At 52.2% G+C, this 17,049-nt stretch overlaps 2 protein-coding genes across 3 annotated transcripts in view; one reads left to right on the forward strand and one right to left on the reverse strand.

Annotated features, from left to right (window-relative positions):
* The window catches only part of ABL2 (ABL proto-oncogene 2, non-receptor tyrosine kinase), a 44,888-nt gene extending 35,561 nt beyond the window's left edge, over positions 1-9,327 (forward strand). For both annotated transcript variants that reach the window (XM_014874745.2, XM_088170331.1), the window contains exons 9-11: positions 861-950; positions 2,135-2,308; positions 2,862-9,327. In XM_014874745.2, coding sequence (XP_014730231.1) covers positions 861-950; positions 2,135-2,308; positions 2,862-4,561 — 1,964 coding nt within the window. In that variant the 3' untranslated portion in view covers positions 4,562-9,327. The remainder of the gene's footprint in view (positions 1-860; positions 951-2,134; positions 2,309-2,861) is intronic.
* A 128-nt stretch (positions 9,328-9,455) lies between these two features.
* On the reverse strand, positions 9,456-16,570 carry TOR3A (torsin family 3 member A). Its single transcript, XM_014874664.2, has 6 exons — positions 16,144-16,570; positions 15,662-15,775; positions 14,772-15,037; positions 14,061-14,227; positions 11,981-12,105; positions 9,456-11,551 (listed from the first exon to the last, which is right to left on the reverse strand). The coding sequence occupies exons 1-6, from the start codon at positions 16,457-16,459 to the stop codon at positions 11,301-11,303; spliced, it is 1,239 nt and encodes a 412-aa protein (XP_014730150.2). The 5' UTR covers positions 16,460-16,570; the 3' UTR covers positions 9,456-11,300.
* Positions 16,571-17,049: the final 479 nt, after the last annotated feature.

Genomic DNA, 17,049 nt, shown 5'->3' on the forward strand with positions numbered 1-17,049 from the left:
GCTCTCTCCTCCTCTTTCCCACAGAGGGTGCACACATATACGGACACATATTGAGAAAGTAAGAAAATTACAGCCTGAAAAACATTCCAGGCTGGATCTTTTCAGCTCTGTTCCCAGCCAATAAGCTGGTCCAGCTCAAGGCTAGGGAGAATTTCTCCCAGGGTGATAATTTGGTCAAAATAAAAAGGAATTAATAACAAGATAGAACACCTGTTGTGGTGTGTGACCAGGCCCTGGCAATGGGGTGTCTTCTCTCTGAACCAATCACCTTTTCTCTACTCTTGGAATTGCGAGTCATGCTATAAAACCAAGTGTGTTTCTGAATAAACTTGGCTCTTTCTTCCTGTCATGAAAGACGACCATGTAGCTGTGCATCTTATTTCCACTGCACTTAAAGGGTTAAAATCCCTTTCCACAGCTACACACACATCCTTCTTTTGGAAGGCTCTGCTTGAATTTCAGTGTTAAGAGCATGTGAGCAGGATGGTGCCTGGAAATTTACACACTCAGTTATCTGTGACTGGACTAGATGTGTTCAGTCCAAGCAGCCAGGGTAGCAAATAAGGAATTGTTCTTTGCCCAAAAAATTCAGAAAGGGCGATAGGGAGATCTGTAAATCCTGTGGAGTTGGCAGAGAGCTGGGATTTTTAGAATTGGTTCTCAAGATTTGTTTGTGAGGATACAGTAGGGTGACTGACTGCTGCCATGAATCACTACCTGTGAATGACTCTAAAGCCTCTCACTGAAGTCTAAAGTTTAAAGTAGGTCAGACTCTGACTACTTTCTGTCTCCTTGGACAGAAGAAAAATTCATCTCCCTGTTTCAGGCACTGAGACTTACTCTGCTTTCTGGCATTGCAGGCTGGAAGTGGAACCCACCAGACCGACCTTCCTTTGCTGAAACCCACCAGGCTTTTGAAACCATGTTCCACGACTCGAGCATCTCAGAGGGTGAGAGCTGCTGTTGTTTTGCTCCTGAAACAGCACTGGAGGTTATCTCCAGTCTCATGGATGGGCCCTTAAGGCTCATCTGCTGGCAGTGGGGTTGAAATGGAGCTCCATCCCTTACTCTTTTAGCTGTAACTGGGATAAATACATTTACTTACTTGTTTCACATGTACTGAATAGACTTCAGACACATTCCAGTGCAGGGAACAGTGTCATTTCATTTGAGCACTAAGATGCCAAAGAGCTGATTTGAAGAAGGTTGTCTCCTCTACCAGAGGAAATCTCTTGTTTTCCAGGCTGAAGAGTGAGGAATAGTAAGTGATGGAGAGAGAGAAAGATGTATGCATATCACAGTCCATTTCTGACTGCAACAATTAGGTCATGAAATATTATTCTACCAGCCTCCACTTTTAAAAAATGTGCTTTAATCTCTGGATTTTCTGCTTAGCTACTTCTAGGAGCAAATCTGTGCAGCTCAAGTCTGAAATAAAATCTACCAAGAGGTGAATACTGGCGAGGAATGTGATACTATTCAGCAGACAAGCAGAAATGTCAGAGCATCCTGCCCGGTTTTTAAATTAAATATTCAACTCATCCATCAACTTCCCTACTACAGAGAAAACACATCAGATGGAATTTTACCAGTGAGGATCCATAATAGGCACATCCAGTGGCAACACAAATGCCAAGATTGGTGTGGCCAGGAGGTTGTGGGGCTTTTCCTGTGTTTGTTTTCTTTTTGTTGACCTATTGTTGACATGCAGTCTTAATTTCTTCATCCAGGGAGATGCAGTGCTTTGCCTTAAGCAAAGCAGTTTAGATCCAGATCCAGGGAGGACACAACTTTGGGGGTGCATCAGTAGGAGGCAGCTTGATTAAAAACAGGCAAATGCATCCAGTGCTGCTTTTAGCTCTTGAGTAGCCCTAAAGAGACCCCCTGTATAGATTCTACCTACTGCTTTTATTTTGGCTGAATTTATAAAGATGTAAATGAGTTTGAAATCGTTATGAAAAAATCTGACCCTGAATACCTCTAGACCTGAACAAAGACTAAATCCCTAAATTGTGTATTTCTGTCATGGATCTCTTCCTGCCAGTCTGTGTTTGCAGTAAAGACACAGGGGGTTTTTTTCCCCTCTTCCTTTGCTGGTCTCTGTTTTGACTATTCCCTTTTTTTTTCCCTACAGAGGTAGCAGAGGAGCTTGGAAGAACAGCCTCATCCTCATCCATAGTTCCTTATCTGCCCCGCTTACCCATGCTTCCCTCCAAGACGAGAACGCTGAAGAAACAGGCAGAGAACAAGGAGAACATTGAAGGAGCACAGGACACTGTGGAGCACTCGGCGTCCAGCTCAGCACCAGGTGTGGGCACAGGGAAGCAGCGAGGCCATGTGCTCTGGGTGTAAATTCTCAGAGAAACAGACAGCAACATGACATGGGCATGCTTTGTGCTGCTATGTCAATTATTTACTAGCACATAGAAAACACTGTAGTTTTTTCAATGTTCTTTTAGTAAATCTAATTTTTTTTTTCTTTGAAATTCAGTTTTGCTGCTCTTTTTAAAATGACAGCTTCAAAACTAAAGTTAACAATGCAGCAAGATATTTTCTCCTATACTTAGGGTATTTGGAAAGGAGCAGAATATTATAGAAAGGGAGCAATAAACTGAAAGAAAAGAGCAACTCTTTTCTGATCTCTCTCCAAAGTGACCTTCTCAGTATAGATAACAGACAAGTCACATGCAGAAATGGAAAAAAGTAAAGAAAAAATAAAATACAAGTGTTCGCATCTTCCTTCACTCTATCTCTGCAGCACGTGGGCAGGTAAATACACCAGGCCTATAAAACCCAGTGCAGGACAGGGAGGTGGAAATGGAAGTAGATTGTCCAGATTAACACCTGTTTCTCCTGGCCAGGTTTCATCAGAAGCACACAGCCGACAGGCGGGTCCCCCGCGCTGCCCCGCAAGCAGAGGGACAAGTCCCCCAGCAGCCTCCTGGAGGATGCCAAAGAGACCACGTTCACCAGGGACAGGAAAGGGGGCTTCTTCAGCTCCTTCATGAAGAAGAGGAATGCTCCCACGCCTCCCAAGCGCAGCAGTTCCTTCCGGGAGATGGAGAACCAGCCCCATAAGAAATACGAGCTGACGGGTAACTTTTCCTCTGTTGCTTCCTTGCAGCACGTGGACGGGTTCTCCTTTGCTCCCGCGCAGCAGGACACGAGCCTGGCACCCCCCAAGTGCTATGGAGGGGGCTTTGTGCAGAGGACCTTCTACAGCGAGGAGGGCACTGGGCCCAGCAGTGCTGGGGGTGTGAGCACTGGTGGAGGGTGGTCGGGCATCACTGGCTTCTTTACGCCGCGCTTGATTAAAAAGACGCTGGGTTTACGAGCAGGAAAACCCACTGGCAATGAAGAAGCTTCAAAGCCTTTTCCAAGGTCAAACTCTACATCTTCCATGTCCTCAGGGCTTCCAGAGCAGGATAGGATGGCAATGACCCTCCCCAGAAATTCCCAGAGGTCAAAAATTCAGCTGGAACGGACTGTGTCCACCTCCTCCCAGCCCGATGAGAGCACAGGGAGGGCCAGTGACCTGATTCCCAAAAGGTTTGAAGAAGGCCCTGCTTTGACCAGAGAGAGACCAAAAGCAAAGCTCTTGCCAAGGGGTGCCACAGCACTCCCTTTCCGAACTCCATCTGCATCAGAAGAAAAGGAGGGTCCAGGGCTAGTGGCAGCTCCTAAGGGCAAAGAAAAAAACAGTGGCCCACGACAAGGGGCCCTTGAGGATGGCGAGAGGCCGGGGTGGTCATCTCCGGTAAAGGCTGCAGCAATACTTCCAACCACTCATAACCACAAAGTGCCAGTCCTAATCTCACCCACTCTAAAACACACTCCAGCAGACGTGCAGCTCATTGGCACAGACTCTCAGGGTAATAAATTTAAGCTCTTATCTGAGCATCAGGTCACTTCTTCCGGCGACAGGGACCGGCCCAGACGGGTAAAACCAAAGTGTGCTCCACCTCCACCCCCGGTGATGCGGCTCCTCCAGCAGCCAGCTACCTGCTCGGATGCAGCAGAAGAGCTGAGCAGTGTGGCGGGAGTGCAGCACGGACTGGAATCAAACGAAGGGAGTAAGAAGGCAGCAGCAGCAGCAGCAGCACCTGTTGGTGGAAAATCTGGGAGGCCCGTGATGCCTCCGCCTCAAGTGCCTCTGTCATCGTCTTCCACCTCCCCAGTGAAAATGGCCAATGGCACGGCTGGCACCAAGGTAGCGCTGAGAAAGACCAAACAGGCGGCTGAGAAAATCCCCGCAGACAAGATCAGCAAGGAGGCGCTGCTGGAGTGCGCTGATCTCCTCTCGAGTGCCATCGCCGAGCCCACGCCTAACAGCCAGCTGGTGGACACGGGGCACCAGCTGCTGGATTACTGCTCAGGCTACGTGGACTGCATCCCACACACGCGCAACAAATTTGCCTTCCGGGAAGCCGTGAGCAAACTGGAACTCAGCCTGCAGGAGCTGCAGGTGTCCTCGACAGCTGCTGGCGTCCATGGGGCAAACCCCGTCCTTAATAACTTATTGTCATGTGTCCAAGAAATCAGTGATGTGGTGCAAAGGTAGCTACTGTCAGTCTGGGTAAGAGAAACACACACGGGGAGGGCGGGACTGTTTTTCTGTACTGATGCTTTCAAAAGGAAAGACTGATACTTGAGTATGTGAAGTACCTCAGATCACTGAGTTCTCCTCACGTTTACAGGTTCATCTCAAAAAATTGGGGATGGAGAGGGTAGATTAAAGCTGTAAGGGGCAGAACATCAAGGATCTGTCCCTACCTAGTCAGGCTGATCTGCTTGGTATGGCAAGGGAAAGAAAGTTCCTTCTCCTCCCCTAGAGAGGAAGGAGAACCGATGGCAGGTTCTCCCTCTGGGCAGGACGGTGGTGACAGCCAGAGTCCTGGGGTGGCTGCAGCTTCCTGGCTGCACAGATCCTGCCCTGGCTGCACTCACTGTGCTTTGCTGTCCTGACAAGGCCAAGGAAAGGCACTGGGGCTCTGCTGGTACCAGTGGCAGAGCAGCCAGAGCGGCTCCAGAGGGGAGTCGTGTGCAGCTGGGGGAAAGGTCTAATGCACTGACAGTATTCAGAGCTGCTGGAGGTGGATGCACTGGTCTGGATGGCTTGCCTTCCACAGCACTGTTGCTGCTGTAATGAGAACTGCAAGATTAGTTAATATATGAAACTGTCCCTTTTCCCTCCTGTCCACCTCATCCACCACATTCTCATCATCATTGTATTGGAAGCGTCAGGGATGCTGGGCAGACTTACCACTGGAATTCCCCCTTCCCACCACACAGCCTTCACTCAGCTGATACCTATTTCTAGTGGTCTAGCACAGGTGCTGCTTGATGGTAATTTTTGAGTAGTTTGGGGCTCTTGCACAACTTGCCAATGTTGTTGTTGGGGTGGGTGGGTTATTTCTTTTTTTAAGCTCTAGATTGTTTTTAGCTTGTTACCAGGTTGACTCCCCAGTTCAGTTTGGTCACCATGAGGACCCATGGTAGATAAGGCAGAGCCTCTCACCCCCTGGCTGTTCTCCACATTCCTTTAGCAGTCATAGCACTGCAGGGCCAGCTGGAGAACCAGGAAGTACAGCCCAGCCTGCCCACCACAGGCTGCAGGATTCCCTGGACCTGTCCCTAACCCTTCACACTGCCAGATTCTTGGGATTTGTTCTGATGCTTACCTGTCCCACAGGCTTCCAGCTTCCCTGCATCCCAAGGTGATAAAGTATGGCAGCACACAGGGAAACACCACAGGCATCTCCATATATTTGTTCCCATATTTTAAATGCTAGACCAGAATCCTGCACTGTGGTGTAGGGAACGTGCACATAAACTGTGCACTCCTCTGCCTGAGGTGTGACAACAAAAGCTGTGGCTCTACCTTGAAAGGCTCCCACTGGGTTTCTAATGCCTTCTAACCACCCCAGAATGAGAGCAGCCTAGTGGTTGGCATTGTCATCCTTAGTCCTGGTGCTGTTTGCAGACTGTTGTGGCCTCAAAAAGCTGGTCTATGTCTATGCACAACTCCCCAAGGTGTGAATGTACTGGCAAGTAGGAAGAGCTCAGTTGCTGGTTTGTGAGAGGAAAGGAAACAGGCCTGAAACCTGGCTCCAAATACACCTTACCTGCATGCTGCTGCTCACTTCACACTGCTGCTGATAGAGGATCTCGCTTGCTTTGCACCTTAAGTCTCTTTCTTTTTGGCTAAAACGCTTTTTAAACTTGTTTTTCAAGTGTGGCCATGCTGCTTTTAGTCTGAGCATTTAGAGTGGAGCTGTGGCACAGGTGTGACTTCAGAAGATGGACACTTCCTTTTCTGTCTAGAAGCACATGTTAGTGCTTGGAAGCAGGCTGAGTGTCTCAGCAAGTGTCCCTGTTTTTTCCACAGAGCATAGCGAGACAGGCCTGGAAAAATCTTTAGAAACGGGCTGGTGTCTGAGAATCCTCATTTCATTACTGGTCCGAGCTAAGCAAAGTTGTTTCAAGGTTCGTGGAGGCACAGTAGAGGAGCAGCATGGGAGGTACAATGGACTTCTGTGAGCTTCTGTGGCCCAGGAAGTGAAGTGGTGGGGGAAAAAGAACCAAACAACCCCTTGTGCTGGCAAGTCCTGATTGCCTGCAGCCCTCGGGGCTGTCCCAAGGCTCTTCCACAGGCAGAGTACCAACCCCTTATCTCGTAGACTTTACTGAGGGCTTTTGTGGTTTACCTTATCTCTTTCAGTCATCTTCATGGAAGGTGTGCATCCAAACTAACTGCCTAAGGTGACCTGCAAAGGGAAGGTGGGTTGTGGCATTGCTTCACACAGCCTGTCAAACAGTCAGAAGAATTTAGAAGGTGAGGAGCTCTTTTTTCTTCAGGGCAGAAGGGCAGGTCTTGCCTACCATGGCAGACCACCACATGGTTCCATCATTGTACTGCTGCTCAGCCTGGGACAAATGGGCTGGAACTGAGGGGATTCCAGGGGAAAGGAATTTTAATGAGAACATTTTAAAGCTTAGCCCAATTCTGATGAGTATTGATAAGTATTTTGAAAGAAGGTTTTTTGTTTTTTTTTCCCTAAATGCCAGTCTTCCAGAAAAACTACAGCAAAAGTGATAGAATAACAATATGGGATTTCTAACTACTGGAACTCCCCTCTTGCAGCCCTTTCTGAAGAAAGCAGCTGTGTCCCAATGAACACTGGCCATCCCCACTTCCTTTCAGATGCCCCATTTTTTCCTTGCCTTCGCAGCAGAGATGGGCAGGGGGACAAGGTAGCATCCAACTGCTTTTCCAGAGTCACAGAATGGCTGAGGTTGGAGGGACCTTTGGAGGTCACCTGGTCCAAACACTCTACCCAAGCAGGGCCACCAAGAGTCACCTGTGAGGACCACGTCCAGGCAGCTTTTGGGTGTCTCCAAGCACAGAGACTCTACAGCCTCTGTGCCCAGCACAGGAGCCCATTTAGTTCTGACTCCTCCTGTGGTGCAAAAACAAAGGCCAGTGGAATTTGGGGATTTGCCTGTTGTCACTCTCATGGAAAGTGTTTGCTCTGCTCTTATCTAACATCATCTAACATCAGGTAGGCAGATTCTGCCAGAGGTGTTGACTTGACAGGGTTTTTTTCCTCCTAAATTGAAGTCTGCAGAATTGCTGGGACTTCTGCTGCCCTAAAGTGTTTTATTCCCAAACTGCAATGTTCCCCAGCCCTCTGGCAGAATAGCAAAAGGATGCTATCTGGGAAAGATGGTTCTGCTGTAATTTGCCATCCAGTTATTCTTCCTTCCACAGCTACTTCTAAAACTTTCACCATTTTCTCTCCCTTTAGCTAGGTCTGGCTTTCTCTTCAGCCTTAAGGGTCTCCACTGTGGCCAATTCTCTGTTTTCAGCCTGGCACCAGATGTGCAAAGAAATGTGTGGGTGCTGAGACCCCATTATTTGTCCCAGAGAAGAGCCGTTCATGTTCCATGGTTTGGAGCAGGGGACAAGGCATAAATTCTGTTTTAAGAAACAGCACTCCTGAGCACTGTCAGGCAGCCATGGGGGCATGGCTGCAGCTGGGCTCTCTCACCTGCACTGCTATGGGCCAGAATTTTAAGCAGTTGTCCTTGCCGTGCAGATGGCATCCACAGGCCTGGCCCCACCAAGCACAAAGCACAGAGTGAGCTCAGGGGGGCACTTTCTCTTCCTACCACTGTGGGAATTAGCTGACTCACCGGTGCAATTCTCTCTTCTTCCTGCACTGTACATCCTTCTTAATCTCAAACTGGTGCACTTGATTTAGTCATGTTCTTCATTAGTGTGGGTAGGGGCGAAGCTGAGCTAACAGTCTGGGTCTTGGCACTGCACCAAATTTAGCCAGTGGGAAAGGGGAATTGAAGGGAGCAGTGTTGCTGATGCAGAACACAGCAGGGAGGGAGAGAGGAGGGCTGTGCTTGTCCTCCTCAGGACATTTCTCCTGGATGCCACTGGCCTTGTGTCTGTGAGACACAGCCAAACACAAGTGTTGACATCTGTCAGGGTGCTTTTGCAGCAGTTGTGGGGCACAAACCCCACAGCGGAGACAGAGCAGGCCCTCTCCACCAGGCAGAGGTGTGGGTGGGTTACACTGTGCAGACACAGAGTAATCCCAGCCCTCATGTCCTACCACTTACCTGAGGCAGGCTTTTCCTCTGGGGCATCCACAGCACTGACTGGCACGAGTGACTCCAGAGGATGGTGGTTACAAAGCCATCATCAGCTGCTGCCTTCTCGTGTGACAGCTCAGCCCTGCTGCTCATCAGGAGCCGGCAGGGACACTGAAAGGTTGCACGTGTGGAAACCTCCCAGGGCACTGTCCAGCACGGTGGGTGCTGGGCTTGTGCTGCAGATCCCTGGAGTATAGAACAGAGCCCTCAGCCCATTCTCTGGTGGCAGGAACAGGAGGTTCTGGGACACTGACTTGTTTCTCACAGCTCCACGCTAAGCAATGTCTGTACCAAAGGAGGTCGTTCTTCCCCATGTGTCTGTTGTGCACAGGAGGTGGAGCCTGCTCGGCTCACATGGCACTGTTTGTAGTGGTAGTGAACTCGTTGAGGGCAGGAATGGATTGAAATGAAACACGTTAATCACCAATCACTCTTAGCAGTGTTGTCAACTGTTTTTGTTTTTTAATTGTTATTGTAATATATTTTGGTTGTTTTTCTAATTTAATTCTCTCACTATTGTCTGACTGTGAACTGCGAACAGTGTTAAACTTGATGTAAATAAGGCTCTTGGAAGGGCCTCTTTGCCTGTCGTTCCACAAAGTTTTGCCAATTTGCATTTTGTTTTAAATAAAGGTTGCAATATTTTATTGGCAAAAACCACTTGAGTAGATGCTGAGTGGACTTTTTTTTTCCCTTAATGAATATTTGAAGCTGCTCAGTCCTAACCAGAAGCTCATTCATTTGGGTAGAAAAAATGTTAAAAAGAGAAATAATTTAATTCCACCAGATTGCAAAAAAAGCAGTATCTTTATTTATGTGGTATCTGTTTAGATGCAGACTGTTGCCCTGGTGTGGTCAGAGAGCAGCTCTTGCTGTTGTAGGGCTGATCAGAGCTCACTCGAGTGTGACACACACACTTGTGACCCAGCAGAGTGCAGCTCCCGCCTCGCCCAATGTCACCACCACCTCCCACCTCCTTCAGCAGCCACAGCCAGAGCTGCTCCCGTGCCCACCTCAAACCAGTCCCCCCCAGGCCTCCCACCACCCCAGCCTGTGGCAGCCTAACCCAGCTGAACACTTCTTGACATTTAGAAAAAATTCCACGTTATCCTGGCTTACACACACAACCTTTTGGCAGCTAACCTTCAACAAACATCTTGCTAAACTTTCTGCCCAGGTGACCAAACAACCCGAGTTGTGTCCTGTGAAGCAGAAGCCTCCCTGTCTCAGCTGGAGGCATTGCCCCCAGTGTTTCCCAGGTTTCTGACACTGGAAATTAACCATAAACCAAGTCTCAGAAATGCCTGATCACACATGCTGGCACAGCCTGAAGGTCCATCCCACACAGCCGGGTTAAGGCACCTGCAGTGGCTGAGCAGTGGGAAAGCAGCTGGCTCGTCTCTGCCTTGGACTATGAAGCCTCATGAGATAACGGAGCCAGCGTGCCCGGAGGGAAGCAGGGACTCAAAGTCTGCAGGGCTCAGACGTGTCTGTCTGGTCAATCTTTCCCAGAGGTCTTGCTGCTCATCACTGGCACTGCAAAATGGGTCAAAGCTTAAAATAGATCAAAGGTCCCCCTGTGGGGTGGCTGGGAAGCCAAGCCCTGTCCTTGGCAGGTGCTGATTCATTCCTCGCCAGCACAGCCCTGTTGGAAGGGAGTTTTGACCCAGAGGTCACAGAGTGATTCCTGTAACACTGATGAAATTTTTTGGAGCTGCTGCAACACACTTATCACCTGGTGAGTACCCAGACAGCAAACAGCCCTTTGTAATAGTAATAATAATAATGCTGATACCAGCCAAAACACCACAGCATGAAACGTACTGAAGAGAAAAACGAAAAAACCCAAGCTTTTACTGCATCCATGAAAATTCTCATTCAGCTGGAGCCTGATGCTTCAGCCACCATTCTCCTCATCTGCCCTTTGCCCTTGGCAGAGGAGTTCTCTCCCCTTTTTGGTTTTGCAGTGAAGGAAACAGGCTCTCACTGCAGCAGAAGTTCCCCTCACCCCGGCAGCTGCTTCCATACAACGGAAGACTCCGGTGAGAGGTGGACACTCCAAGGTGAGAGTTATGGATTTGGCATCTCCAGAGGAGATTATTCAGTCCGTTTCTCCCTGCACTGACTACGATCCTGGCCCATGTGTCCCTAAGCAGGAGACACCTTAGAAAGGCATGAGAGCAACAGAGGGGAAAAACTCCAGCAAAACAGTTCTGGGTGATCTTGTAAAGTGACTGAGAAAACTGGGGACAGGGACATGGCTTCAGTCATGCTGTCTCAACAGGACCAGCCTGTCCAAGGCTTCCTTTCACCACACAGCGACAAACCAAGGACTTGGGCATTCCCAGTCCCCACTCACGTGGAACAGCATCTGCCAGCAGAACCACATCACCCCTTCAGGCTGCTGCCAGCTAAAATACCAGACAGACTCCAAACGCAGCCAAGCACAGGCTGTCCCCCACATCCCAGGACTAAGGGATGCACGTCCTTCCCTGCAAGAGCTCTGGGAGTAACAGGGGGCTTAAGTCTCTGTGCAAGTGCCTGGCTGGGTCATCTGCGTCCGACCCTGTGTGAGGAGAGCAGCTCCCAGAGTGCAGAACCACCTTCAGCACACGTGTGGTCCCACCTGGTGTTCAAGGAAGGAAATAATTGATGCGCTGGGGCACGGATTTGCAGCCCTGTGCAGAGAAAAGCTTCTCCTCTTTGGGGACGAACACCATCATCTGGGCCACTTCGTCGAGCGTTTCCTCGGTGTAGGGAAGCCCACGGGCCAGGAAGGCATCCCGGGCACAGAGCCTCACGTGCTGGTATTCCAGAGGCAGGAATGGCACCACGAAATCGATGAGGTTCTCTCTGAGGAGGTGGCTGTGGGCATAACTGTTCTCTGAAGCAGAACACAAGACCAGGCAAACTCAGAAGCTTCACCTGAGAGCATCATCCCTCTGCAAGGCCAGGCTCGGCTCCAAGGGGCTCATCCAGCCGTGGGTGGTGGGACCCACTCATCACTCTGAGTACAGAGGAATCACGCCAAGAGACGCCTCGGTACTGCCCTGTGACATTGAGCTGCCTCTTGCCCCCAGCCATTTTCAGGGTTGAAGGGGGCCAGAAGGCCTCTTGGCTCCCTCCCCACATTCCTTTTCTCACAGGGACCAAGGCAGGGGCTCTCATTGTCAACAACGCCGGGCTGGGGCGCAGCGAGGGCTTGTTCCCCCTTCCCCACCAGCCCTGTGTGACACACGGTGGATGGGACAGTGCAGAGGGGCAGCTTTGCAGGCAGCTGCCCAGCGCCCCCCTGAGCAAGCCCAGCTCTTACCTGCAGGCTCCTGCAGCTCCAGCTGCAGCCGCTGTTCCAGGAGCTCCAAGGAAATCTCCTCCCGTGCCCGGCCGGCTCGCCAGAAGTCCAGGGCGACCTCATTGATGGTGTTGCCACCAAGATTGCTGTGGGCACACAAAGAAGTCACTCAAGATTTTCCCCAGAGCTGAACTGCTGAGAGCTGCCAACACCTTCCCTGCAGACAGGCCCCAACAGTTCTGTTGGCAACAGAGGGTTTGCTGTCTACAATCAGCACATGGAGAGCCAGCCTTCTTCCCAAAGAGCTCCTTTTCACAGGCATCAATGCAGCCGTCTGCCATCCTGCCAGCTCAGACCAAGGGGCAGCAGAATCTTCCATCTCCCTCAGTTCCCTGTCCTGGCTTGGAAAGCTATCGACGTTGCAGGTGACACCTGGCTCCACACCAAACGCTGACCAAGCCACCACAAAGTCCAGGTTAAAGGGCAGAGCACATGGCAGGAGTCCCACTGGAAGTAAAGGTCCAGGGCAGCGATTCAAGTGGCAGCCCAGCAAAGCATCCTCTGCCCATGGGACAAAGCAGCAGCACAGTTCCCACCTAAGGACTAAGGTTTGCTAGGTCCAGGGAGTGGTTGAGGGTCCCAGGACAGCCCTTCACCCTGGAAAGCAGGTCTAGGAAAGGTGTCCCCCCTCAAGTGCTGGTGAGGGTTTTGCCCCCAGCCCTGAATGCCCGAGTGAACTGGGAACCAGCTGGATGCAGAGCCTGTATGTGTGGGAGGCAGAGAGGCAGTGGGAGGCACAGATCTTGCACCCATCCTCATGTCAGAGGCTCTGGACCACGAATGGAAGTCAGGGAAAATGGAAAAGCCACCACTGTTTCCCAACCATGCCCCCACCCCTTGTAAGGGAGAAAACAGCTTGTACTGATCCTGCTCCCAGCCCAAACTCAGCAGGAACAGCCCCTTTTTGACTGGACTGGCAGCCAGTTCTACCCCCTCCCCAGCTCCTACACCTGGGAAAAGCTGCTGGACTGTGCCAGTGTCCACAGGAGCCCTGGGGCAGAGCCATCCCTCCTAAAGCAGGTCAGTGTCACACTGCCACCAGGAAATGATGAAACCCCTGAGATTACACAGTGCTGCAGTTCAAGGCACTCTGCTCCCCTCTGCTTGCTGGCGTGAGGGGGGTGACACATTGTCCATTCCTGACCTTCATGGCTCACCAGGCAGGACACAAAGTCAGCCCAGTGCAGCTGGCAGCACGTCCACCCTGTGCTGAACCTGCCCTTTCCACCACAGCCCCTTCCACGCAGGTGGGACTGAAGTGTGGCGAGTCCCACAGGCACTGGGCACACAGACAGGCCCTCCACAGGCAGAGAAACCTCTCTGAGGGAACCACCAAGCTTGGAGGTTGGAACACTTGCCTGGATGGTGGGGGGTGGAGGAGGAATGCTTTGCTTACCTCCACCCAGTAGGAACAGCTCCTGCCAGAGCCAAGCTGAAGACTGCAATTCTTAAACTGAAGGGGCCCCAAGATGCTCATCTCTCACACTTCAGGGGCTCTTCAGTCAGGTGCCTGCCTCATATGCTGGTTTTGAGATGTCCCATTTCTCCCTCCAGCTGCATCCCACCCAGAGACAGTGCTGGGGTGCACATGTGCCCAGCTCCTGGGAAAGGAACCAACTAAACCATGTTGTGCTGATGCCAGGATCAGCCTCACAGCACCTCAATCTGCAGCCACAGCCAGGCAGTGGGAACTCCCTAGCTCCCAGTACACAGGAACTTCCCACCAAGACCTTCAGCCCCAGCTTTGCTCCCTGGAGTGTGACATCTCCTGCTCAGCTAGGCAGGGTGAGACCATGTTAAGTGGCTCTGCTTCCTTGCCTCCAAGTCTAGACACTGGTTCACGTGTCCCAGCTCAGCTGGACCTCAGCTCCTCCTGCAAATGCCTTGCAACCATAGGTAAAACTGAACATGGAGGCAACCACCACGAGAAAACAAGGTATCTGTGCCCTCCCCTGCAGCCTCAGCCCCTTGTATCACACACCTCTGGGGATAAATACCATCACTTGGTTCCTCCCCATCCCTTCAGGGCACCAGAAATCACCTGAGGAAGAGGAATATGGGTCTCTGCTGGCCGTCGCTGTCCTGCTGAACCATGAAGGGCCTGATGGCATCCAGGAGGCTGGAATGCAGCTTCTCGGCCTCGTCGAAGATGAGCAGGGCCTGCCTGCAGCGCTGCAGGGTCTCGCTGATCTGCCTCTGCAGCTGGGCCTGTGCAGCAGCAGGGAGGAATGTCAGGAGCCCCTGGGATAACCCAGCCAGGCACCACAACTGCTCTGTCTCCTCCCACCCAGCAGGAAAGGACAGAACAGGAAGAGCAAAGGCAGGAAAACGAGTGAGATGAGATAAATTAGTTTATTAAGTGAAAGAAAGAGGAAAGAAAGAAATCAAGTGGTGCAAAGGCAGCCACAAACTGGCTGATGCCCAGCCAGTCCCTGAGCAATGGCTTCCTGCCCCCAAACACCCTTCCTGCAGCTTTTATTCCTGAGCATGACAGTAAATGACGTGGAATATCCCTTTGGCACTAGGGCTCAGGTCTTTGATGTGTCACAAACTTCTTGTATACCTCAGCCTACTGACCTCAGGGGCTGAGTGGAAGAGGGGGGAAGCCTTGAGGCCGTGCAAGCACTGCTCAGCAGTAACCAGGACAGAGCTGTGGGATCCAGCTTCACTCACAAACCCAAGCCCCTGCCCCACATGGCTGCTGGGACATGAACCCCAGCACACTGGGCCATCCCGTGCTGTTGGCTCTCACCTTGTAGGAGTCCACGTAGTTGTGATGTGGGAAGTGGAGGAGGGAGACGAACACCCTGACACAGTCACTCTTCAGCCCGTCCCGGTACAGGTGACTGGCCACCATCCGAGCCACAAAGTTCTTCCCTGTGCCAGACCAGCCATGGAAGGACAGGACCAGGGCCTTCTGGGGCCGTGGGCTCTGCAGGAACTCCTGCACTGCCCGCACCACCACTTCCTTGGCCAAGTGCTGCCCGTGGAGCTGCCCATTGAGGTCTGCCTCCAGCCCTGCACAGAGAGAGCACAAGCTCAGCCTTCAACCGCCAGCACAGCGACTGCAGGTGGGAATAAGGGGAGAAAACGTGGCAGGGCTGCCTGGCTGAGAGGACTCAGAAGTGGCATTAAAGCCACAGATGCCTGTGCCCTGCCTACATCAGCCTCTGGCCCCAAAAAGACACAAATCTTCCACTGACTCCTTTTTTCCTTTAGGAAGAGGTGGAGGTGTTTGGCAGCTGCAGAGAGCACCGATGCCCAAAGGCCCTCCCAAGCTCCCGGCACAGGTTTGCATACCAAGAATCTCAGGAACAGCAGAACACAAAGATACCTACTCATGGCTTACACACAGGTCTCAGTGTGCCCTCCCAGCCTGGGGCAGGGTCCTGGCCAGTTAGGATCCCACTGCATGTGCCTGGAAGCTATGGGATGCAGACAGGGCTTGTGGCAAGCTAAAGGAGATACGCTGTGCAGTAATGAACAAACTCTCTTTGGTCTGAGAACTTCAAATGGGACACAGGACTGAGCTCAGCCTCTCACAGCTCAGCACCCCACCCAGGAAAGCCCTTTACTAACACCACTTTCTAGCATAACAGGAAAAAACCTCAAAACAAGCCACACAAATAGCACAGCCCCTACCTGTGATGTTGTTGATTATCCTGCAGTCTCCTGTCTCGCAGCACCTGCCGAAGCTGCAGTACCAGGCAGAGAGGATCTCCAGGTAATCCCGGCCTATCAGAGGAAAGCCCCAGCCTGGAAACGGGAGCAGTCTGAACTGAGAGGTTCCAGGAAAGCGGATTTTTTTTTACTTTTGGGGTAGACGCTGGGAGAGGGCAGCCCTCTCCCAGGTGCATGGACTCAGCCATGCCCCTGCGGGCAGCCCTGACTGTGAGGAGGGACAGTGAGCTCAGAGCTGGCAGCAGCTGGTTCGAGACAGCTCCCAGTGCCCAACAAGTGCAAGAGCACTCCCGTCACTCCGGGCTCTGCCAAGGAGGGAGATACCTGGGGCAGCAACCTCGGGAGGGAAGGGCAGAGCCCCAGGAACCGGGGGCACAGCAGCGTCCGGACCTGCTGCTCCTTCCTGGGCATGGGAGAGGGAGAGAACAGAGCAAGCTGCTTACTTGGGATGGGACTGGCCTCTCCTTCTCTCTTCCGCTGCTTCTCCTCCTCCTCCTCACAGCCCTCCTGCCACACCTTGCACGCCAAGTACTGCCAATACTGCTTGGAGAGAGCACCCACAGCTCCCAAATGCTTCTTCACGGCTTCGTACCTCACCCTGCCCCACGGTCCCCCCTCCGGGACGGCTTCCTGCTCCTCTGCCCAGGGCGCCCGGGGCGGGAGCCTTGTCCCGGGGCTGCCCGAGCCGCCCAGGAGCAGCAGCAGCACCAGGACGCAGCAGCCGAGCCCGCGGCGGGCCGGGAGCCGGCCCTGGCCCATGGCAGCGGTACCGGCAGCGGAGCGGCCCCGCCCGGCTGCGCTGGCCCCGCTGATCTCACTTCCTGGGCCGGTGCTGGGGAACAACTGCGGGCCCGGCCGGCCCGGCCAGGCAGAACCGAAGCCGTGTCCGAGCAGAGGCTCCGGCCCCGCCCCGGGCCCGGCCAGCCCTGGCTGGGAGGGGAGCGCAGGCTCCCGGACACCGCCTCCCGAGAGCGCCTGCGGAGGGCTAATAATGCGTTTGTTAAGTAGCCCAGCGGCTCGGCTGAGGTTTTTGCGGCCTCAGACGAGAGAGCAAATGGCAGCTGTTCCTCAGTGTCCTTTCGAAGGGGACACAAAAATAAGAGGCAGAAACAAGGGAGCAGCGTGTGAGTCGGCACGGCTGTCCAGGCCATTGCTGCCTGCTATCTTGGTATCCTAACTGAGACCAAGGCCAAAGGGTTAGAAATGGAAAGGATTTCAAGGCTATCCCACATGCTCAGAAAAATAAAAGTAAGAAGGATAGAATAAACAGAATGAATCCAGCCTGATCCAGGCGGATGGGAGCGGGGAATGCAGCCCAGGCACTGAGCAGGGTGCATCACCATCTACAG

This window comes from Sturnus vulgaris, chromosome 9 (assembly GCF_052056855.1).
Source record: "Sturnus vulgaris isolate bStuVul1 chromosome 9, bStuVul1.hap1, whole genome shotgun sequence".
In the NCBI taxonomy this organism is placed as follows: Eukaryota; Metazoa; Chordata; class Aves; order Passeriformes; family Sturnidae; genus Sturnus; species Sturnus vulgaris.

Coding starts and splice junctions, on each gene's coding strand:
- TOR3A (XM_014874664.2), bottom strand. CDS start 16,459: ATGGGCCAGGGCCGGCTCCCGGCCCGCCGCGGGCTCGGCTGCTGCGTC. Junction 15,776..16,143: donor AGAGGCCAGTCCCATCCCAA/GTAAGCAGCTTG, acceptor TCCCGTTTCCAG/GCTGGGGCTTTCCTCTGATA. Junction 15,038..15,661: donor GATAATCAACAACATCACAG/GTAGGGGCTGTG, acceptor CTCTCTGTGCAG/GGCTGGAGGCAGACCTCAAT.